Here is a 25,779-nt window from a genome sequence, read left to right on the forward strand (position 1 = left end):
TGGCATCATTTCAGAATGAAAGGGCATTTTTATTTCCCCTTCAGTGTGCACCATAAATATGTCAGCAATTTTCAACAGCATTATGTGCTTTTAATTTTAGTTGATCTCTTTACAACATTTGTAACTAACCATCTCCATGTTCTCAGGATTATCTATTCTTTTTTTTTTTTTAAAGATTTTATTTATTTATTCAACAGAGATAGAGACAGCCAGCGAGAGAGGGAACACAAGCAGGGGGAGTGGGAGAGGAAGAAGCAGGCTCCTAGCAGAGGAGCCTGATGTGGGGCTTGATCCCATAACGCCGGGATCACGCCCTGAGCCGAAGGCTGACGCTTAACCGCTGTGCCACCCAGGCGCCCCTAGGATTATCTATTCTTAAGCTATTTTAATTCTGTCTTCTCATGGTTTTCCCACATTCTGAGTTTTCGCCATATGCTCCTTCCTCTTGCCCCTACTGTTATGTCCTATGATTCCCTTCCCAGCTCTCTTCTCATCTCCCAAACATATTATTCCTTGAGACCACCTATAATAACTCAACTACAATTAATGTTCATAATCTATGATTTCTAAATCTCTATCTCTGGTTCAAAGCTCTCTTTGAGCACTAGACACATATTCCCAGTTGCCTTCTGGACACTTCTACCTAGATATCCCACAATCTACTCAAAATCAATTTATTATCCAACCTTCTTATACTTAGCTACTCTTGCAAACTTGCTCATTCATACATTTTCCCACCAACTCAATCAATAGTTAGGATATCTGGGAAATACAATGAATTGCTTACCATCAATAGCTAATTATTCACTAAGCCTTGTTGATACTCTCTTAAATGTTCCTTCAAGGTATCCTCTACATTTTCTGTTTTCAAGAAACTCATAATTAAATCTTTTTTTTTTTTTTTTAAAGGAAGGAAAGGAGAGAAAACAGGAGAAGGAAACAGAATGCTCACACTATCTATATTGCATTGTTTGCTTTCTTACACCAAAAGGAGTGGTTGGTAGAAAATGACAATAATTTTAATAAAAATATTCATACACACACATTAAATCCTCCAATGAAATCCTTTAGGACACCAAACTGTATTACCTCTGTGATAATGAAATTTCTTCTCCCTTGTTTAATCAAAGGTCAGTTTCTTCTGAGTAAGTCCTAAATATATTCTGAAATTTAGTTTTTGTTCAGTGCTATTTCCTATGTAGTTGGTGAGTCTCTAGAACTCAAATGAAAGAAAGTTCAAATAAGAGAGCTTAAATAAGATGTTATCAATTAAGTAAATTAAGTAGTTGATCTCAAATTAATAGCTGACATTCTCATCAGTGGGTCCTCTCATAAGTGGAATATAAAATAGATACATTCAATTATAACCTTTATGAGAAAATCTGGTGGGATTTCCTCAGATACTAGCTGGAAAGATGAGGCTAAAGAGTTTATCTCTTTCCTGAGTTTATGAAAACAACTCCAACCATTCCTGTCATTTTTCTGCCTTCTTCAAATTTTCCTATTTGGTGCTATTCCCCAATGATAGCTCAAGCCAGGTAAGCACCATACAACATTTACTTTAAGTGAAGTAATTTGAAAGACTCTCTATTTTTATTGCTGTTGTTATAGAAAGAAAGAGGGAAGTGATGAATAAGGCACTTGTACTACAATAGGAACTTCAAGAAAGGGCCAGAAGGAATCAAATCACTAACAACCCCAACTTATAATGTGATGATGGTCAGACCTATGGATGACAATTTTGTGAAACATCTTATAGCCCTCAACTTCACCAATTCATATCTCTTCAACACGTTTTCTGTAAACACTACAGAGGATAAACTTGAAGGGGCTGTCAAAAAGCTAAGAATGACAGTGTGCAGGGAAAAACCTGGAGCCTAACTCTTGATTTATTGATGCAACCATGCAGTAAAAAGATGTTAGTGTCAGTATCCCTGAAATGCTGGATGAGGAGACAATTATTTCCAATTTTCCTTTTCAGAAATCAAGTTTATTAATGATTAGGCATAATTCTGAGGTGCACCTAACAACTATGGGAAGGTCAAATGGTAAAATTAACACAAAGTACCTCTGAACAGAGGTAATGCAAAACCTTCCTCAAGAGACCAGCTGGTTTTCAGGTTAACAGATCTGACTATAACCCTTACATGTTTAATATATATCAAAAGCAAAAAGATGTCAGTCCAAAAGGGCCTGCCAAGGAAGCAGAGAAAAGTAGTCAAAGAGGCACATATGGGCAGAGTCAGTGGGAGAGACAGCCTGAGTTAGTGGTTAATGGGCCATGAGCTTTCTAGGACCACAGGAAGACTACCCTCACTGTGGAGTAAGTATGCGAGGCTCTCATAGTCTGGTTTCACTAAATATGCCTTCCCATCTGCATCCATCTGATATCAGGCCCTCCAAGGAGCTCTGTGATTCTGACTGCATTTTCCATGTAGGTCTACAGTATGCCGGTCATATATAGCTCAGTTACTTGTTTTTTTCCCTCACTGTAAGTGATCTGATAATGATGTGGCATCCCTCTAAGTCTGCCACCAGGAAGTGAATGGGGTGGTCATGGGGCATGAAGAGGTCAGTCTTAAAAATGTTCCATTACTATAGACAGAGAAAGGGACACACTGGCTTCACACAGAAACCTTTGGGAGTATGTCTCTGAGAGATGGCCTGGTTTTTCGGAGAGTGCTAACAAAATCAGACTTCTCAGACTGAGTTTTAAGAGCACAAGCTTCCCACTGTGATTTTAGTTTTCCCTTAGAGAGGGCCCTTTCAAACAGCAGAAGAGGTAAAGCAACCAGAAGCATCCCCATTTCATATAGCCCCTGGTGGCTCACCTGCTTCCTCCTCTTCTTGGGCACATGGCTCAATTACATTTTTCAAAGTCATATGTGGGTAGAGATAGCCAAAGGATGAGTTCCAGCCAGTGGAATGTGTGTGAAAGTGATGCGTGCCACCTGTAGGCTTTGCTTTAAAAACTCCCAAGAACCATCCGCCTTGCTATTTTTCTCATCCTGTTGGGGATGTCAATGTACTGGGTAACCCTGGAAGGTCGAAGTTGAAAACAGCAGGGCTAGCAGAAGCCCAAAGTATTGTGTGACTGTGAGACACTCCCACCCCTGACTTATTGTCACTTGAGTGAAACTTAAACATCTGCTGTGGGAAGCCAGAAACACAGGGGTTCCTGGGGCGCCTGGGTGGCTCAGTCATTAGGCGTCTGCCTTTGGCTCAGGGCGTGATCCCAGCGTTCTGGAATTGAGCCCCCCATCAGGCTCCTCCACTTGGAGCCTGCTTCTTCCTCTCCCACTCCCCCTGCTTGTGTTCCCTCTCTCACTGGCTGTCTCTCTGTCAAATAAATAAATAAAATCTTAAAAAAAAAAAAAAAAGAAACATAGGGGTTCCTATGTTACAGCAGCCGATCAACCTTAATACACTGTAACAATGAAACTGAATGATCATTGTAGTATGCACACATTTTATTCTCAAATAGGAAAGTTGTCCAAGGTGACTTTCTTTTATCAGCTGGTTAATTCTTATTTATTCATATTCACATTCTCATATATTTGCTTTCTCTCCCTCTTTCTCTCTTCCCCTTTCTCTGCATTTCATACTGTCATTCTTAACCCTTTAAACTGGCTCTCTCGACTACCTTATTTTTTATTTCATTATTTTTTGTCTTATTATCTTCCACCTAAGTGGTGGCCATTATAGTTGCATGGTTAAGGAGAGAACTCAAAGATCAGTTTCATTATAGAAAAGCAATTAATATTATTTTTATACTTATCCCCCATCACTTTCACTGGGTACTTCACTACAGAAACCCAGAGGCTAGACTTGGCAAACTATTTTCAAATTCAGTATTCAGACCAGGAATAAATGTGAAATCAGAAGAAAACAACTGTCCTTGGAAGGATAATCAAGTTGAAATGCACTGCTTTGTGTTTACTACACAAGACCAAACAACTCATCTTAATTTTCCTTGTGGCCACAGAGGAAGTGGGGGGAAATGGTAAGTGTGGAAGTACTGAGAAAGGTCTGTCCCAGGAGTCTACAGGGAGAGGAAGGCCAAGGAGGAGGATGTCAGATGGCTCCAGATTGGGAGTGGGAGCCTGGGCGACTGGTCTTAGCTATACCACTGAATTCTGGATGACTTTGGGTATTTCACCTCACCCTCACCAAGGCCTCAGCAGGAAATGAAGGTATAATTACATAATTGATCTCTAAAGTCTCAACTTCCTCTAAAGAAATTGCAAAATGCATCAGTCCCTATAACTGAATGTTTAAAAGGCCTTACTTTGTAATTATTAGTACCATCTACAAGAAGTACATAACGAGCCCAAGTGATAAGAATACAACAAGAGGACTAGGATGGAATAGGTGTACTTTTCAGTGAAAGTCAATGGTCTAGAAGATATCAATTACCAGTTTAATTAGAGATGTTGAGGAGAATTCTCTCACTTATATGGATAAGGGTAAGGCCTATGTCTTTCCAAGCTGTCCCAGCTAAAGTGTGTGTCTATGGGGACTCCAGAATTGTGTGTGTGCTGGGAGGCAGCCTTAAGATTCTCATTCTGGCTAAGCATTAGAATCAACTGGATCAGTTTTCGGGAACTACTGGTCTACAGCAGGGATCCCTCAACTTTCATTATTCCTATACTAGATAAAATGGGGGGGGGATTTGTGTGCTTATACCCTCAATATGTGCATATTTATTTATTTCCAACTCAGATGCATGTACTGTTTGTACTAATCTATTATGTACATGAGAAAATATACGTATGCACAACAGAATTTTTAAATGAGATAGAGATGAAATAAATTATTTTATTTAAACTATTTTCATAATAGTTCCCTTATAATGGTAATTTTTGCTCTTCCTAAAAATATATGTTTAGCATATTTTGATGTGATTGAACATGCTTCTTTTTGGAAAATATTGGTTAAATGCTTTGTGATAGTCAGTTTTTGTCAATGACACTTGAGAAAAAGCTACCTTACAAAGAGTCACAGGTCTAAATGAAGGAAGGATATTATTGGCTTCCCTTGCTAAAGTATGGCATTCATTGTATAATCCACCAACTGTGCCAAGATTTTTGTTAAACTAATACAATTTCTATCTTCCTTAATATTAATCAGCTTGCATTGGGGATCTCCAGAGAAACAAAACCAATACGATAAATATGGATATATAAAAAGAGATTTATTATGGGAAGCGGCTCATGTGATTACTGAGGCTGAGATATGCTACAATCTGCCAACTGCAAGCTGAAGAACCAAGAAAGCCGGTGGTGGTATAATTTGGTCCAAGTTCCAAGGTCTGAGAACTGGAGTGTGGTGGGTAAGGATGGAAAGAGGGAAGTGTAGGTGGATGAGTTGGGGGGAGGGTCAGGGAAAGACTGGGGTAACATGCTGGTAAGTCCTAGAATCTCAAGACCCAAGAACCAGGAGATCAGATGTCCTAGGGCAGGAGAAGATGGATGTCCCAGCTCCAAAGTTTGCCCTCCACTAAAAGGTGGAGACCTTTTTGTTCTATTTGGGCTCTTAATAGATTGGATGATGCCTGTCTGGATGATATGGATGATCCCTCACATTGGTGAGGGAAAATCTTTACTTAGTCTACTGATTCAAATGCTAACCTGTTCTGGAAATACCATCACAGACACATGCAGAAAAAATGTTTTATCAGCTTTCTGAGTTTCCTTAGCCCAGTCAAGATGACATAAAATTAACCATCATACAGCTCTTAATATTTAACTGGAGGATATTACATTTCTGTATTTTAAAAAACAGATTCAGGGATGCCTGCGTGGCTCAGTTGGCTAAGCATCTGCCTTCGGTTCAGGTCATGATCCCGGGGTCCTGGAATCGAGTCCCGCTCAGGCTCCTTGCTCCGTGGGGAGCCTGCTTCTCCCTCTGCCTGCTGCTCCCCCTGCTTATGCGTTCTCTCTCTGACAAATAAATAAATAACATCTTCAAAAAAAATAAAAAACAGATTCAAACCTGACTTCATCTTTTCATTTGGGATACTAGTAACCAAGTTAGAAAAATCTGTTCCCATAACTTTTTAGTGTACCTAGAAAGTTTTAAATAAATGATACACTTAATTGTTTTTGGCAAGAACACTGCAAATGGATGAAACATTGCCAAATATTCAAATTTAAAATGTTCTTTCCATAGCATGAATGTCTTTGAAAAAAATTCTTATTTTCTCTCATTATTAAAATGAGAATCCTAATTTGAATCTTAATTTGAAGAGGCAAATTGTTTATTTTTTAAAAAATATTTGCATGGTAACATATTACTAACAGCTACTCATCATAACAGAGGTAAGCAAATTTGAAGTATGTTTATTTTTTTTCAGAAAGAAATTATATTTGGTGACTCTTTTAAGTACATTAGTAGAAGATATCTAGTGAACCCACAATAAATGTCCATGGTCCCCGACATCTCTTTGGTATTGTAAATATGCCATCATTTAAGATAACACAGCCCATAAATCCATTAAACTGGGCATATGGAAATGGCAATAAGGCACAAGGTGGTGAAAGCAAAGAGAGAAGAGAGGAGGCCACTGTCAATGCCTTTGTGTGGAAAAGTCCCGTCTTCCTTTACAAGACCTCATATGTGATATGTGATTCGCTAACACATGGGCCTTATGAAGACACCAATATGAATCTGTACATTCAAAAGTAAAGCTCAGTTTTTTTTTCTTTTCTTTTCTTTCTTTTTTTTTTTTTAGAAGAGTGACTATAAACAGAAGTTCCATTAGTTTCTTCCTTTACTCCACTGGATGATCTCTGTGTAGTCACCGTGTATGCATATACTGCACTTTAGAAACCGCTGGTTTAGAGCCAGTCTTCTGTTTTTAGATGTTTGGCTTTCAGTCAACTTTTCCCTCAATCTAGTGTCTGTTTCTTAAAGTGTCTTCCATGACTGACCAGTTTCGGAACAGTTACAAATGCAGATTTCTGGATTCTACTGCAGAGCTATTGACACTAGAATGTCTAGCAGGCTGTATTTATAACAAGATCCCACAGGTGCTTCTCTGGCACACCACAGTTTAAGATCCACGGCATCAGACTGCAAGCTTTGTGCTGAGGGGACAGTGTCCCCCTAATTCATTATATCCCCACGATCCAGCACAGGAAGCAATAAACAGCTGCTGAACCAAAGTGCAATGAACAGCATAATTTCTCCTCTGGCAGAGAGCTTGAGAGTTTGGTTGGTGGTTATTAGTCACCATACGTTCATTCACTCACTCATCCACCCATTATTGTAGGTACATGGCTGACAGAATGTAAAACAGACCAAGCACACTTCTGTCACGGCGTTGATACACTGGCAGGGGAAGACAGAAAATAAAAAACATAACATACAAAGTGATAGAAGGTGATCATTGCCATGGAAAGGAGAGTAGAGCAGGCTAAGGGGATCAGGAATGCTGGTGTAGGGGGCAGTGGGGACGGGCAATCGCACAGAGCTTCCACTGAGAAGACTGGACCTCAGCAAAGACTTAGAGGTAGGAGAATCAACCAAGTAGCTATCCCTTTCACTTGCCACAAATCCTGTTCATCCTTCTTTACATGATTCAGTCAGTACTCCTGAGACATACTGGATGCTACTGTACATAGCAGGAGCTCAGTAAATGTTGGCTAAATGAATAAATATACATGCTGGAGAAAGAAACAAGGTGGAGAAATGAAACGATAAAGCTCCTCTTTGAAACCAAGAAAAACAAACAAGTAAATAAAGGGCTACTCGAAATCATATGAAGATATTTGGAAAATGTTATGAACAGCATCTGAGGACCTTGCTCACACATCAAATGCTAGAGTGAAACCCTCTACACAGAGCCCAACTGGCCTGGAGCTGGAGTGCTGGTGGCTCTAGGCTCAGTGGAGCAGAACTGCCACTTGTGTATATACGCAGACCTATGTGACATTTCCCCTTATGGGAATCATACAAATGATGAAATATACTTAAAAATCCTCCATGATAAAATCTTCTGTGACTTTGTTTTGGTTTTGGAACAGATATAACTTCTTGCCTAAAGTATTTAAATAAGACAAAGTTAATTGACTATGGTTATGCAGTTTACTAGTTGAATGCATTGACTTTTATTCCTATAAAATCAGTATATTTAATATTTTAAATTAGCAATACAATAGTTATTGAGCTAATATACTTAAGGGTTAAATAAAATATTTGTTGTGGCCACAACTACTTACATTAAAAAGAATTATTTTTTTTTCTATTTTGCCAGTTTTAAGTTTATGATCTTTGTGTCATACTCTGGATCTATAACTTTCAATTTCCTGAAATTGTAACAGTAAGACAATGTAGAAACAACTCCAAGTAGTGCCTTTTCTTTTTAAATAAGCTACTTCATATATGGTAAGGAGAATAAGTGATTAGCTAGGTTCTCACAGCACTTAGAGCTGCAAGTGACTTTTAGAGATTATAGGCTAATTAAAACCTCACCAGTCACCTATCCCTTTTTAAAAAACAATTAATGAACCTGAATCTAAGGCAGCAAAAGGTTATATGATTTCTCTGGGGGGTAAAACGGCAAGTCAGCAGTGAAGCAGGGTCGACACTTCATTCCTTGACCTCAGGGATGTATCACAAACATATCACTGTAACGGGTTGTAATACTTTAATGCTTTTACATTTGGGGCCTCCTGGTGCCTTTCTAAACACACATGCATAGGATTAATAGCTTTAAAAGCTTAAGTAATATATTTAAAATAAATATTTTCCCCCTAAAAACCTAGATTTCCCTTACTTATACGATATCAAATAAAAGGCAGGGGAATGGTTTGTAGATTTTATTTATTGTTAATCAGAACAGAATTAACCATCATTCTAGTCTCTTCTTTAGTTATTTGAGGAAAAATAAATCACCATGCAATTGGTTGTTTCAGAAGAAACCCTTTCATCTAAAACATGCAGAGCAATCTTTGCCACACAGTTTCACAGCTCTCTTCGGCCACCCAAAATAAAAACCACTAAGCTTCCCAAGACTGACTTTACAGATTTAAACAAAGGCATGCCTATTTTGAGCAAATACTGTATTACGAGCCATTATTTATAGCCAATAAATCTAGTAAAAATCATTGGTATGAAATCTTCTCTAAACTGACTTTTCACTTAAACACACAGCATTTATTTATGCTGAATAATAACACACTAATTGGAATACCATATAAATTAATGCCAAATAAAATTCTTTCACATTAAGACACATTTTATGGACTTTAAAAAATGAGTGTCTGCTAATACATGAGGTACTGAGAGGGGACAATGTCGTTCACTAGGTCCCTGAGGGGGTCACTGTGTGAGTCTGGATGGAGAACTGCAAGGCCCAGCTTGGCCACTTGCTTCAGCAATTCTCAGGAGCTTCACTTACGCTGTTTTCTTAAGACAGAGTAACATCTCCCAAGAAAATTCTTCAAAGACTAGTTGGAATGCCTCTTCCAAGTAGAAGTCTTTCTGACTCTCCAAGTCCAAATTAGCTGTTCTTCCTGTAATACTCTCACTCAAGTGACATTCCATAACAATTAGTTCTTTACATCTATAAGGGACTATGTCCTAGTCCCATGGACCAATTCTCATGCTCTGCCCACAGTAGGTAATTAACAAGTGTATCTACTGAATTGTATCTTGCTAAAATAGATCCAGAAGGGTCTACTGGGATTATGGGTCTAGCCTCTTCATTCTACAGTTCAAGGAAAGGAGTGAGTTGCCCAATACATAGCAGGCTGTGATATGAGTGGAACTTGAATCCTGTGCTTCCCTCGTGTGGCTGCCACTGAGTTAATGCTAATCCCTAACCTAGCAGAGTGCTCATTTTGGTAGGTGAGAAAGACTGATCTAGTCCCTTGTCACTATACAGTGAAGCAGGGAACTGATATAATGAAAGCATCATGACTGAAACTGGTAGTATGGAAGGAAGCCAAGATAGTTTTTTGAAAGATAAACATAATACAAGTTCAGGGTCCTGGCCAATCTTCCTAACTCATGCAATGGCCTACTGGTCGGATCCATGTGACAGCCTAGACGTCTGGATAAGTGAGTGTGCTCTACCAAGTGAGGAACTCATTTCAGAAGAGTTCTTATAACTTTTGGCTGAAGAGTAAGAGTAGTTTGTAATGAGAGCATGTCTCAGTCATCAGAAGAATCACCACAAATCCAGCCTTCCCTGGCTTGTCCATTGTCTCGGGCAGGTTCCCCCAAGCTCCTGGCTCTAGTCATACTGTAGGTCTTCTTTCAGTTCTGCCAACAGTCTTGGCAGTTTTTTACTTTGGAATATTTGCTGTTCCCCTGTCTGGAGGCTTACCTTCCTAATCTCTGTCTGGCTGATGCCTTCTCCTCCCATTACTTCTCACCCAACATGGTATCCCCTCCAGAGAGAGGGCCTTTTGACCAACCTACATAAATGAGGTCTTCACTCAGCCCAGATTCTTCCTCCTCTAATTATTTTAATGATACCCTATTTGTATCCTTTAGAACACATGATAAATTGAGTACTTTATTTACCTGTATTATGATAAAGGCCACATCTTTATATATATATATATCAATCACCAGGCTCTAAACAATGCCTGCTGAATTCCAGATAGTACACAATAAAGAATAGTTTGCTGAATAAATTAATAAATTCAAAATACTTTTTTTTTTTAAGATTTCGTTTATTTATTCATTCGACCGAGATAGAGACAGCCAGAGAGAGAGGAAACACAAGCAGGGGGAGTGGGAGAGGAAGAAGCAGGCTCCCAGAGGAGGAGCCTGATGTGGGGCTCGATCCCACAACGCCGGGATCACGCCCTGAGCCGAAGGCAGACGCCCAACCGCTGTGCCACCCAGGCACCCCCTCAAAATATTTTTATAAAACAAATTCAAAATTATTTGAAGTCCCCAGGAAGCCCTAAGCAAGTTTTGTGAAACACAATTCTACTTTATAAAATGCCCACAATAAGAACAAATTTCAAATACTGGTTTAGTAAAGATTTTCAGATTACTTCTTTGCAGATTTTTGATAGTCTCCATTTACTTCAGAAATAAAACTTAAGGTTTTTTCAATGCTGCTCTATGTCAAAAAGTCTGGACCTGATTAATCACTAATACCTAAATATTAACGATAATAAACATCTAATTGGCTGTAGTCTAATGATAAAAAAAGTGACATGTAGCTACATAGCTCAGATACAAAGCAAAAAATATTTGGGGGAGGACATTAACAAAGTAAACAAAAACAAATGATTCTCAAAGACTGACAGGTTTCAGTGAAATGCTCCAGCATTTTAGGGAATAAAAAAAGGATGAAGAAAACAGAAGTAGCATTCTTTCTACAAGAGAAAATCCGATTAAAAACTAATACTGGAAAATCTGAACAGAACCTCTGATGAGAACCATCATGAAAAGTATATAAATGGATACTGTTAATTCTCCTCAAAGAGTTATTAGTATATGTGGTTTTTTGGGTCCTTTACAATTCAGAGGGAAAAAAATTACAATACCAGTACTGTGATGCACATTTTCCAACATTGTCACTTGACCGGTAGTAGGCTTGGATCCATTCACCATTTTTCAATTCTGATAGATGACATTTTACCAAAGCCATTTGATATTTTTAGAAAGTAACACCTACAGTGGGGTTTTTTGGAATTAAAAGAGTAAAAATCTATTACCTGCATAAAATCTGAAATCTGAGTATATAGACTTTTTATAATTTAAAAAGGCAAAATTTAATATAACTCCAAATAAAAGCCAAAACAGAATTGGCCAAGCATAAGAACATTGTACACTATATTTTTATAGTGTGCTTCTGTGTACAAGAATAACTATGAAATTAAACTGTCTTATTTCTAAGCAATTTTCTTCCATAAACAATAGCAGTCACTGCTAAAAGGGTTGCTTGCAAACTTACTAGAAATATTTTTTGGAGAATGTTCTAGTCTTCAAAACAAACAGTAGCTGTCAAATTCTTACTGCATAATCTAAAATGTTAATCCATGTACTGTATTTCATTTGTAATAAGTCTTTGTGATAAGGTTAACACTTCAACACATAACACAAATAAGAGAGCACCGAAAAATGAAAATTACTTTGCTTATGTTTCCGTATTAGAATTTTATTTGCTAAAGGGTAAAAACAGATTTGCAAAATTCACAGTTAACTTAAAACAATAGTTTTAAACCTTTTATTCCTAGCCCTTACTGCCTTCAGGAAGGAGAGAACATCTGGTTATTTAAGGAACACAATATGTTCACATTTTCTATGACTTTTGTTTCTAATTGGGTTTTTAATTTTTTTTTTTTTGAATTTGAACAACTAGTTAGAACAATGGTTTTTAATCACTTCATGTTTTTCAGACTGTCCTCCTTCTATCCCTCTACTTCATTTACTGGGTTGTTTTTGGAAATCTGCTCAGTGGTTCTAATATGATAAAGACAAGAAAATGAGAATTAGGATCATGGTCTGAGGAACTCAGTATAGAAACCGTATTCAGGGTGAACAGAGTATAGGATGCTACAAATAGATACCTGACATCTGGTCTCTTTACATAGCATACATTTACAAAAATTTCAAGTAGTTCTAGGTCCACTTACATACATGGCAGTTTTATTTATTACCAATGCAAATTAAATGTCTATTATAAATTGAATAATTTTTATAACACATACTAGTAAACAGGATTCTACTATTTTTAAAACTATAGTTCCTGTGTGGAAGGTGGTTGCAAGACCTGGGTTCAATTGCCGGCTCTGCCATTGACAAGCTGTATTATGTAAGTCTCTAACTTCACCTTGATCTTTAGTTTGTTCATCTACAGAAGCAGAAGCTGGATTAGATCTCTAGGTTCCTTGCAGTTCTCAAATTCTGACAGTCACAGTGAGGTGTATTAACTAGATTCTTTGTTATGTCTTTTTTGTTCCATTGTATTTGAAGGTGGTAATAGGTTTTCAAGCAATTCTAACACATAGCAAATTAAGGAACTAGATGGCCTTTAAGTTCAACTTGTAGGGTTCATTCACCATCTTGGTAAAAATGGCAGCTGACAAATATACAATTGGCAATGGCTTTCATGGAATGTGGGTATGGGTTCCAGAAATATGAGAGGTGAGTGAGATCCACCTAGATTAGAGTCAGTACGGTATACTGGAAGAGGCTTAGCAATTGCGTCAGAATTCAATTCTACCATTATTTTCTTAATACCAACTACTGCAGAACACAAAGATAAATGCTAAAAAATGAGCAGGATCATATGGAATAACGGATGCAATAAATAACCAAATAGCTAAAATACAAGGTCCTTATGGGGACTCAGAGGGGAAAACACGTCCTATCTGAGCCTGGGAATGGCTTCCTGAAGGAGGTAGAAGGTATGCTGGGAATCTCAGAAGGGGATGGATACATACAAGGGTCATGGAGCCATTCTAGCTAGCTTGGAAGCTTACAAGTTTTTGGCCTTGGGAAAGCCACATAACCTTAACCTGTCTGTACTGAAAAAGAATGAAGAAAGAAACCTGCTTTGCCTACCACCAGCTTGTTTTAAGGACCAAATTAAGCACATCAAGGTGCTTGGAAACTATGAAGGAGGACGATCCTATTATTACAGTTTATAGCCCCATTATTTCAGTCTGTTCAAATGAGAAATCTTTTCACAGTAAAGCCCACATCTGATATAAAACAATTAAAGCTCAGTGTCTCACGTTCTAGTTGCAGAGTCTATTCTCAACGAGCAATCTCCACTGGGATTTATGGAAAGTGGTAGGATAAAGTGCTTTTCTGAAGCTGGCAATGAACTTGGAGGGCTCAGGGTTCCTTGTTTATTTTTATTTTATTGAGTCTGTCAGCAGCAGTCAACACTATTGTCACAAGGAACTGGGCCGTGCAAAAATGTACTTTCATGCCTCAAATCTCATCCTTCTACTAGTTCACTTCATGGAGACTCACGTGTTTATATACTTACTCTGATCTATTTGAATTGGGAATGATTAAAGTGTTTTAAGTGTTTCATTGTTAACAATAAATAGAAAAAAATTAAGCACGCTGATGTTTGGATTTTTAGAGGACATGGGTGGGGTACTAGCATCATCTTTCCCTCTTTTTCTTCCTCTTCAGTGTAAATGGCCTCCTATATGAATTTATAATGACATTACTACACTGAAAACTGTCCACTTGTGGATTTCTATGCTATATATAAACTTGCTCTGTGTGTGTGTGTGTTTTGATTTGTACCTTTGTAGCACTGGACTGGATCTTATCGGATCATTGTAAGTCAGTTCTTTGCGGACAAAGGAGCTCTGGTTGGGCGGGTCATTAGAGACAATTTAATTCAACCCCAAAAGAGAAGACCAGCAAGAAGAGAAGATTCAGCAAGCATGAGTTTCCCCAAATCACAGGGATGGTTGTTAGCAGAGTCAAAATTTGACCTATTATCCTGATTTCTAATTCAGTCTCTTTGCTCCTTAACTAAAACTATCACCTTGCTGGGTTAGCCATGTGAAAGCCCCTTAATACTATACAGCTTTCTTTATTTTTCCTATAGATATCATCATTCTATAAACCTGTTCTCAATAGCCTTTTAAACATGATTTCTTCCTCTTCCTGATCAGCTTCTTCTGTCTCAGAAATATCAGTGTAAGGTCCACTATTTTGACCTTACATTGATCATGTTTTTACTTAGTTAGACCCTAAATGTAAAACTGGGGAATACTTTTTTTTCAGATACTTGCCCTATTATTTTTTCTTTTAATCCTTGGAGAATATATTTTTTTAATGCTTATAGAATTGGCTTCATTATACTTATATTATGTACACTACCTTATTGAGATAAAAAAAACTCTATTAAAATCACAGATTTCACTAATAACACTGATTGATTTACTATATAGAATCCTGCATCTAGAAGAATGGATGATTCATAGCAAGATCAACCATATTTAGCCAGGCAAAAATTAACAAGATCGATAGGTTTAGATGTCATATTCACTTCTCCCTTCAGTAAAACCAAATAAATCACATAAGTAGAGAATTCAAATAGTTATTTTAACAGTTTTTTCCCCACTCTATAAGATTCTAAGAATTCCTAATGCTAAGCTGATAGAGCTTACCTTAAGTTTACAGACCAAAACTCATATATCTCATTCTTTTATAGATATTTCATAATTGTAGTTATTTTTTTATAAAAAATATATACATAAAAATATGGGAGTTTTGATCTTATAATCAGAGTCCTAGGCCTTACCAGAAAAAAAATGTTATCTTTTGTATCAGAGAAATGATGGATATTTCTGACACTTAATGAAATATTGTGTAGGAGAAATGATATAAAAGCGTGTTTTTGTAGAAAATGGGTATAGGTACAAGGAAGTAAAATCTTTTAAATCCATCAAAGAATAAATAGAGGTCATACTCAAATATGAAATCAACAGCCGAGGGAAAAGCAGAAATCTTTTAGAATTAAAATTTATGTTAAACTTGGGGGCCCAAGTCGATCCGACAGAGCTTTGGCAATGGATCCACAGACAGACTGACTCAAAGACAGTTCAACAACTGCCAACATGACTGTTGGGAATTCTGCCAAAGAGCCAAAGGCTGGGATTACCACCCAATGCCTGGCATTCTCATACTCGTGTTTGAAGCTGTCTCTCTTATACTTCATCCAATATTTTTGTTTGGCTCAAAAGCATCAAGGATTCACAGATTTTTTTAGATCATTAAATGTTCTTATTTTCAAGAAATATAACATTAGTTGTAAAAGAGCACACTTTTTCTCTGAAGTGTAAAGAAAATTTTGGTGGCTTGCTTTAAGTTCAAATAAAGAAATCAGCATTAAAGTCCGTTTAAATATTTTATTAGGTTAGTCTTCACCCACAAAATAAAAAATACATATTCCTCATATGAAATGATTTAGTATTTCACTGTGTCATAAACTTTTACAGAACCCATCTTTTTTATAGCTCTAATGTCTTGGTCCTCACATGGCCCCTGAGGTTCTCCCTGGATAAGTTAGTCCCTGTGAGGGGTACCAATGTTAATGAAGTGTGGTTATAAGGAGGAGTTGCTAAACTACTTCCTTGAGTTATGAGGAAGGAGGAGGGCAGAACAACCTTCTGAGGGACAAGAGATGTGTGTTCCAGGTTCTCATGACAATGTCCACTTAATTTAGCTGCTAAGTTGCTAGCCAGTGAGGTATGTGAGTTTTGCCTAAAAATCTAGGCAAATTCTGTCGTTAGGCAATTCACCTGTCATTACACAAATTCCCCATTAGGAATTCTTGGGAGTCATGCTGGAAAACCAATTTTTCATCCAACTTAAAATTGTGCATATTCTCTTTGGAAAGCTTACCTTTGGATCTCGAAGGAACAGAGCCTTAAGAATCAGGGAGTGTACGTCCCCAATTAGTGGGTAATGCATCAGAAGGCCAAGACAAGTCTGGTAGTTACTAGAGATCACTGAATAAGAGGAGGGAAAAAAAAAAAAAAGAATTCAGAAGCAATACTGTTTAAGATGTTTGCATTACTTGAGAGTAAAAAAATAACAACTTAGATTTAAAGAAAGCAAACCAATAACTCAATTGATTTGATAAAAGGAAATAGGGAGATGGGATCTTTACCAAATGGCCTTTGAAGCAGCACACTGTACTGTTAACTGCAATCTAATATCTAGCGCTTATCCTCAGGGGGTGTTGGAAGAAGAGCCTCAGATATAGAGATGTGTACGTTTGCAATATAAATAAACTCCTAGAAGCATGCATATTTATTGCCATTTATATGCCTGTGTTTAAATGTCTCTAGTTTTGCTGCTTAGAAATTAGTAACAAAAATCTTATGAATGGGAAAGAACCAGTGTAAAATTCTCATAAAATAATATTTACCCTAATTATTATGCTTCATAAGTTACATATGTTACATTTATTCTTTTATATATAAATATTACATAATTCAAAGTTTAAAAAATATAATTTCTTCCAATTATTTTTTTTCTAAAGGTAATGAGAAATTTAGGGAGAGTATCTATGCAGAATTTCTTGGAGGAAAAATGTCAAAATCTTCATAGATAAGCCTAACTGTGTTCCTTAGACTGTCATTTAATTTTTTTCTCAAATCAACCTAATTATGGGCGCAATTATTAAACACATCTTTTCAGGCAGGTCTATGTAAACTACTTCATTTCTTGGCAATCCATCTGCCGCTGCTGTCACAGTCGGGCCCATTAACGATGCTTGTTTTGTAAGCCACACTGACTGCCTCCACAGCATTGATTGTGAAGAAACTTTACAAGTTACAACTTCCTGTTATTGCAACCGAATCCTTTTCATTAATCAGAACGAGCAGTTGAAAAATATTCCATAGGAAAACAATTGTGATTCTATAGCAACAACACAAATCACAAAATAAACAACTGTTTGTGATCAGAAATACCCTTGATTCTTAGTTTTTTTTTTCCCTTTCTTTTGTTGGAAGCACCATTTTTTGCAACAGCTTCCCACCCCCTCCCCCTTTCCATGAACATTATGGGGAAAGGAGACAGGACTGGGCAAAATGAATAATTATAATCTATGTAAGGAACCACTTTATCATCTTCATTTCCATTGCTGATCTGACAGCTTGTAATTTCATACATCTGCTTTCATTTGTAAAGCACTCACTTACCCTACCTTTTCTATATCTGTTCAGACTCTTCTCTTCTTATTCCTTCATTTTGTCATATTCACATTCAGTTACCTGTTGTCCTTTTTTCTCTAGAATTCAAAAAGCTAGTATACTGAGAATGGTATAATGTTCCCATGTAGGGTTATCTTTGAGAGCTAACAAATAAATAAAACTTAGATAATCAATTCATTTTCTAACTCATACTTTCCCAAATACTATAATGCTTATATACTAGTAACTGGCCCAGGAAGAATTCTTGTATATTTTGTAAGGGAAGCAAACACTTCTGGACTCGGGATTCCAAGACGTGGGTTTGAATCCTGAGACACCATCTGAACCTTTTCTAAGGTTGCCATAAGATCGAAGGGCATAATCTGTTCGGCCGATCAACAGCAGCTGCTCAAAACCTGTTGCAGGCAATCTTTCCGAGCTTCAGTTCAGTCATGTGGAAAACAACTTCCTTGATTTAAAAAAATGATCTGCTGGGGCGCCTGGGTGGCACAGCGGTTAAGCGTCTGCCTTCGGCTCAGGGCGTGATCCCAGCGTTCTGGGATCGAGCCCCACATCAGGCTCTTCTGCTATGAGCCTGCTTCTTCCTCTCCCACTCCCCCTGCTTGTGTTCCCTCTCTCGCTGGCTGTCTCTATCTCTGTCAAATAAAAAAAAAAAGAGTCTGTTTCTTTGCCTCTCTCTTTAAAAAAAAAAAAATAAAAAAAAAATAAAAAAATGATCTGCTGACTTTATTCAATTCAACAGCTATTTGTTGAGTACCTAATCCATGACCGGTGCTACGTTAGGAGGGGATGCAGAGAGAAACAAAACACAGTCCTTACTCTGAGGAAAATTAAAGTGCCGCGGGGCAGATGTAGAACAGGAAGCCGTTATTGCTACTGCTACCACTAAGATGACAATAAAGAGACAAGGCTCTACTCCAAGAACTTTCCCTACATTACCTCATTTAATTTCTACGATGATCTTATTATAAGGGTATAATTATTATCCCCGTTTTACAGGTAAGAAAACTAACACTTGGAAAGGTTAAGTCATTTGCCCAAATCATATAGTGATTTGGCAGCAAAGCAAGACTGGAAATTTCAAAGCCTAGCTACAGGGTCTGAGCTAATACATGGCTTTGTTTTTGAAAAGGTAATTGTTTTAAAAACCAGACAACAGAGTGAATGCAAAGAGGCACTGCAAACAGTAGAGTCAATTAGTGTTATTATTCTCATGTAGTAGTTTTAAGGAGCTTGGAAGGTCAGCAAAACCCAGTCTCTAGGACAGCCTGATAGAGACAGGTATTTATTTGGAGGGACGAGGGTAACAACCTGTTCTTATAACCGGACAGAACTTTTGAAGCTATCGGAAGCTATAAAATATGTAAGGGAAGCCAACTAATGCATTATTCCATTTGAAGAATGAATGAGGAGCTAACATTCCTTCTCCCATTTCTCCCTTTCATCCATCCAGTCACTGAACGTTAATGAACATTTCCTGAGCATCTACTATATCCTGGACACACAGAGACGGTGCTAGGCACTGGCACTAGGGATATGACGGCAAACGAATCCGATCTCTGAAGGGCAGCAGAACATGCCGCCTGAAACACTGCGGTAGGGTGCTCGATTCGGCAGCACATACGCTAAACTTGGAACGACATGGAGAACATTAGCACGGCTCCTGAGAAAGGACGACATGCAAACTCATGATGGGAAACACTGCTGTAGGAGTTTAGGACACGCCACCCTGAAACATGCCACATTGGTGTATTGATTATTTTGAGCTGTAGGCACTTGAAAACAACACATGCACAGTGAGACTTTCTCTGAACTCCCCTTATCTGCCTAAAGATAAATCCTCCAAAAGGAAGTCGGTTGTCATAAATTCCCCCAAGATAAACTTAGTCACAGATTCATACCTCTCATCTATTCTTCTAAGAGCCCATTTGTCTTCCCTAAAAGCCATTTACTTTTCTCTAAGAGGTCTACATCTCCCCCCGCACCTTTCTTTCTTTTTTTTTTTTTAAGATTTTATTTATTTATTTGACAGAAATAGAGACAGCCAGCGAGAGAGGGAACACAAGCAGGGGGAGTGGGAGAGGAAGAAGCAGGCTCATAGCAGAGGAGCCTGATGTGGGGCTCGATCCCAGAACGCCGGGATCACGCCCTGAGCTGAAGGCAGACGCTTAACTGCTGTGCCACCCAGGCGCCCTTAAAGATTTTATTTATTTATGTGAAAGAGAGACAGCCAGCGAGAGAGGGAACACAACAGGGGAGTGGGAGAGGAAGAAGCAGGCTCCCAGCGGAGGAGCGATATGGGACTCAATCCCGGAACGCCGGGATCACGCCCTGAACCGAAGGCAGACACTTAAGGACTGTGCTACCCAGGCACCCCAAGATGGTATTTAATACGAAGTCCTAAAACTGTATTTTCGAGAGTTGCTCATTTCCCTATCTACCATATACAAATGAGGCATACATTTATATATATGTCAATATATGTTAATTATATAATTATAATCTATATTTATTATATAATAAAATATATAATCATATAATAATAAGATATATATGTTAATAAACTTCTGTTTTTCTAGTTAATCTGTTTTTTTGTTAAAGAACCCCAGCTGAAAACCTGAATGGGTATAGGTAAAGTTTTACCTCCTCTATAGCCCCCCGTCTTCAGATAATACTATCTCTCATTTATTTATGAAAACCTGTACATTGAGAGCACTTTTAATTTGCAATTACATACGCTAAGTATTAAGTCCCTTTTGAATAACTGTGCCCAATTTAGAGTAGGCAAGAGAGAATAACACAAGCTGTTTTTAAAACAAAATAGTGGGGATCTGATAGAGTAAGAATTTAGTTTTGATCTTTACAGCAAAGTTTTGTTGAACGTGAGAAACTCATCTGCAGTGCTGTTCCTTCTCTAGCGTTTACTCCATCGGAGCAGGGCAGTGACAAAGGAAAAAAAGGGAAAGATTGAGACAAGGCTGAGTTTTGGCATCTTGGTACATTTGAAATCAAGTATGCATATGCTTTAAAAACAAAGCACTGAAGCTACACACTCTGAAGAGCTTATTCAGAGAAGCTGAAGACGGAGATGAGTGGTACCTCGGAAAACACACTGATCTGAGATCTCGAATCGAGATCAGATCTAGATCAGAGTGCTAGCTAGTCACTTCTGTGTGTGGACTTAGGTAAGGTGCTGAACTTCCTGATCTTTCCCCCACTGATAAAACAGTAATAATGCTCACTCTAGCTGCAGGGTTTCTGTAAGGGTGGCTCAGATGCAAGGTAGGGTGTTTCCCACCTTTCTTAATTCTTGCTGAATGGCACTCCCTCTGCACAAAGCAGAGCTGGCCTCTCTGTCTCTACCTTTAAATGGCACAAGACTGCTCTGGAGTTGTCTAAGGGAGCTGCTTTAAATAGTTTCTCCAGTCATAACAAATAAAAACATAATGAAATCAGTAAAGAGAGTTAGAGGACGTTATTGTTTTGAGAAAGCTTAGAGCAATACAGTTAAATAACTTACGGATGATTCAACACTTGTAAGTAAAACACTTAATTCAGATTATTTAATTTTATATTTATATATACTTACTTTCCCAAGGTAACAATATAGACCAGGAACAACTAACCAAAGAACACAAAAATAATGTAGACTTCCTTTAACTTCTCTAAAATTAAGAACAGTAATAGCTATCACTTATCAAGCATCTATAATGTACCCGGCAACTTGCTATATATTATACAAACACCCTGTGAGTCCTCCTAATCCCCACTAAGGGAAGTATTACCATCAACTTCGCATTTTAGACAAGGAGACGGTACTGCAGAGAGGATGAACAAAACATTCAGGGCCGCTGTGTTCCCGAATGACAGGGAGGGCTGAACCCAGGTCTGGGGAGCAGAAAGCCTCTCTTTTCACCATTGTATCCTGTGCTTTCCCGTATTCCTAGCAGAAAACTTCATGACAGGAGTGTCCGCGTACAGAAGCCAAGTTCAGACACAGTGCAGACGGCTTTCGAATGCCAACTACGTGTGCGCCACAGAGAAGCCTCTAAGATACACTGGGAAAGGCCCTCCATACATAAGGCCAGGTAAAGTAAATATTTAGAAACAGGCATAAATTCTTGTAGTTTGCTAGTAAGTAACATATAAAATAAAAAATCATGAATATAAAATAAAAATAATTACCTAACAACAACAAAAAGAAAATCTTAAGGCTTTAACATAATTTATTGTACCCCCCCACTGAAAACAAAGCGGATGTGTATGTAAGTGTCTTGCAAGGTACCTGGCATGCAGAAGACATTCAACAAATGGTATGTGCTCTGAAAAAATACTTGTTGAGGACCTAATACATGACAGAAAAAAGGAATACTTATCGCATTCATTGTCTTCAACTACTTAAAAACCTTTACTATTCTAACTTCCCCAGTTACAAAATGGCAACATACAAAATAGTATTTCAAATGGACCAGAAAACCAGGTGGGGGGTATTTATCATAAATAAAAACAAAACTTACTCTTTTCAGTCTTAGAGAAAGCCAAGTATAAAACAGAGTAATGCCCTTCTCCATACAAAGTGATTTTTGTCTAGTGTTTACGATTCTCCTAAGATTTTGTCCTTCTGAGTTTCCCTCCCTGGTTACCACCATGACGACTTCCTCTCTGAGCACCATCAATCACAGCAACATCCACTCTCAAAACCTAAGACAGACACACACTCTTCCGTAAACAATAGGATGGTCTTTATTTCTCTAGCAGATTTTGTGCAGAAATATGAGAATTTTAAATTAGATTTTTGAAAAGAGAACAATCTCAAATTCAGAGGAGATCACTCTTTTGTCTATGAAAAAACTGAATTTTTTTTTAAGATTTTAAGTAATCTCTATACCTAATGAGGGGCTTGAACTCACGACCCCGAGATCACGAGTCACATGCTGTATTGACTGAGCCAGCCAGGTGTCCCTAGAAAAAAACCTTTAAACAGTGCTATTCTTAATGCTTTCCAAGCTTAAAATACTTTAAACAAATCTATTTTCACCAGATCAAACAACATAAGAGATCTTCTCAAGAATTTATACTTTTAAACACATAGTGTTGTCAATGGAAAGGCAGTAAGCAAGGAAGCATCCAAGTGGAGGACTTCTAGTGGGTAGGCTGTGAGCACAGGACAAAGAACACTGCACTGGTGAAGTGACCCGCATGTTAGTTCCAGAGTGCTAATGGGACCAGTATTAAGTTTGAAGCAAACCAGTTACCTGGACAGGCTTACATTTTGTCATTATCTCTGTCTCGTTACCCATTAAGGGAACTAATGAGATGATTCAGTGCAAAAACCTTCAAGTCTTTTAATGCAAGTTATTACCATTACTGTAATAACTGTAGGGATATATGTCTAGAATCAGGGCCCAAGTTCTATCTCCACGTTATAAAATGTTACAGAAATGAAATCTAAAAAATTTAGCATGTATTAAAATTTAGGAAAGAAATAGTAAGTCTGATTCACAGTTTTTGCCTCTTATTTTTTAATCAAGTTTTAACCAATTTGGTTATTTTATACCAAAGGAAGGAAAACCATAGCTCAGGTTTTTAATTATTTGTTTGTCAATATGTATCTGTTTTACTTCATTGCTTGGTGATTTTTAATTCCTTACTCAGAAATATAGATTTGTCAGTAGAAAGGGTTGAGGCACAGAAGATATTTAAGAAGTGTTGACAATACCTCTTTCTTGTATTCACTCAGTCAACTGTTTTGTTCCATATACTGGTATGACAAGAAGAAAGACACAATCTCAGCTTTCTCTTCATATTGCAGTGGAAGAGCAACAGCAGATTAATTGCAACACAGGACACAGCTGATAACAGTGGTGCATACAGTGGGCTGTGACAACTGCTAGAGTGGAAAGCTGCAAGGTCAGTGAGCGTCAGGCAACAAGTGGAAGTAAATGGAGGCAGGACACTGAGTGGGTCTTGTGGCAGGAGTGCTGAGGAGAAATGGAAACATGGAAGTAGGTGGGGGTACTGCTTATCCATAGGGGATGGAGTTTAGATTTCACTCTGTATTTACTATCTCTGTTGCAAGACTGTAAGTAATATAATCAGCTCTGGTTTTAGGAAGATTAATACCAGCATAGGGAGACCAGTGGGAGGGAGGAAGAGGGACAGGATGGAGGGGGCCAGCTAAAGTTCCTGGTAATACTACAGAGGGGAGAAAATGAAAACTTGAAGTAAGCAAGGGGCAGGGGGGTACAGTGGGCAGAATTTGCTGGAAAAATGGATAGGTCTTTATATGCAATTAAATTTGAGGAATGTGTGCATATGAGAGAGAAACAGGAAAGCAAAAGCAGACAATAAGAAATTATCAATAAAAATGTTAATGGATTTACATAATAAGGCTAAAGAATATAGCGACTTTGAATTATTTCTTTGTGTAAGTTTTAAACACAGGTCTGATTTTTATGAAAGTTACACATGTACATAGTTTTAAAAGTCCAATCATTCTAGAAGACTGGTAACGAAAATAGCACTTGCTGTCTCCCACCCCTTATTTCCCAATCCCCAGGGACACTTGCTTTCTTTTAGCTGATTAAAAAAAAATTTACCTTCCGTATTGTGGAAAAAAACATGCTAATGTTACTAAATCTGACTTTAAATGTTGTCTACTAACTTCTCATTCAAGAAGACGAAGCTTTAACTCAACCCAAGCACTGAAAGCCAACCCTCTGCCAACCTCCACATCACACATGCATTCCTGGTCTCCCTCCCCTTAGGATGTTACACCATAATTCTGGTTAAATCAACTTTTAGAGTTTTCATTTTTATAATGAGGCAAATGTTATCTCACAGTATATTATGACTACTCCTCCTTTTTCCATAGCCTCCTTTCTTTCCTGGAGTTTACAACTATCATGTTTTTCCTTTGCCATGTTGTGTATGTATTTAATACAAGTTTAACCTTAAATACACTCCCAGTTGTATACATCTATTTTCAAAACTTCAAAAACATTTTTAGGTAGTTTTATCCATTTCTTTTTCTCCCTCTTTCCCTCCCTCTCTTTTTCTTTCTTTCATTTTTTTTTGAGGAAATTTCTCAATGTCTCATGAGCTCCTGGGCTGTTCCCTTATCCTGGGGATGCCCTTTACCTCTTGCAAACATACCCTTATTTTCTAGAGTACTTAGCTTCTTCTTTCTTGCTTTACACCCTTGTTTTCGTGGAGCACATCCTCTAAAAGCTTTATATGCAGGACATGAATTTTTTTTTTTTTTTTAAACTTCTCTGTTTGAAATATTTATTGTGACAATTAATAGGTTAGGCTAGGTATGGAGTTCCAGGCTGGAAATATGTTTCCCTCAGAACATTGGGAGCACTGTTCCAGAGTATTTTGGCTTCCAGTTAAAAAGTCTCAAACCATTCTAATTCCCATTCTTCTATGTGACCTGTTTCTCTCCTCCTAGCCCCCATCTAAATTCATAGTAATGCACCTTAATTTGCATGTATTTTCATATATAATGGACCCTTTCAATTTAGAAACTCATGTTTTTCTGTTCAATTGGAAATTTCTTTTTAATTGCTTCACTGATGATTTTCTCCCTTCTGTTTTTTGTTTATTCTGTGTTTGTTATTTCTTCCTACTCTCTTTCTCTCCATTAAAAGGAATCTCATTATCTAGATGTTGGATCTCCTGGCCCGGTCCTTTAATTTTCTTTCTTATTTTCTACCTCTGTTTTATATGCTGCTTCCTGGGATACTTTTTCAATTTTATATTCCAACCATCTTATTTTCATCATATTTTAATTTTCAATTACATTTTTTCCTTTTTTAAGATTTTATTTATTTATTTATTTGAGAGAGAGAGCCAGAGAGTGAGCTTGCAGGAGCAGGGGGAGGGGCAGAGGGAGAAGCAGACTCCCTGCTGAGCAGGGAGCTCAGATGTAGGGCTGGATCCCAGGACCTTGAGATCATGACTTGAGCAGAAGGCAGACACTCAACTGACTAAGCCCCCCAGGCACCCCTAACACTTTTTCCTTTGACATTCGTCTTTCCTAAGAAAGAAACCTCTCTAAGATGTTTCCTCCTCCCTGGGTAGTCTCTGTGTACTCACAGTTGTTTTT

General features: G+C 37.8%; 1 protein-coding gene and 1 non-coding gene across 9 annotated transcripts in view; one reads left to right on the top strand and one right to left on the bottom strand.

The window, feature by feature from the left end:
• Positions 1–25,779, bottom strand: part of TBC1D5 (TBC1 domain family member 5) — a 542,532-nt gene that overhangs the window by 103,494 nt on the left and 413,259 nt on the right. For all 8 annotated transcript variants that reach the window (XM_034662029.1, XM_034662026.1, XM_034662027.1 and 5 more), the window contains one exon: positions 16,351–16,457. In XM_034662029.1, the coding sequence (XP_034517920.1) occupies positions 16,351–16,457 (107 nt within the window). The remainder of the gene's footprint in view (positions 1–16,350; positions 16,458–25,779) is intronic.
• Positions 19,271–19,377, top strand: LOC117802828. The gene has a single exon (XR_004626353.1). It is a non-coding gene; the product is annotated as a U6 spliceosomal RNA (small nuclear RNA).

The sequence above is a fragment of the Ailuropoda melanoleuca genome, chromosome 6 (genome assembly GCF_002007445.2).
Source record: "Ailuropoda melanoleuca isolate Jingjing chromosome 6, ASM200744v2, whole genome shotgun sequence".
Taxonomy (NCBI): Eukaryota; Metazoa; Chordata; class Mammalia; order Carnivora; family Ursidae; genus Ailuropoda; species Ailuropoda melanoleuca.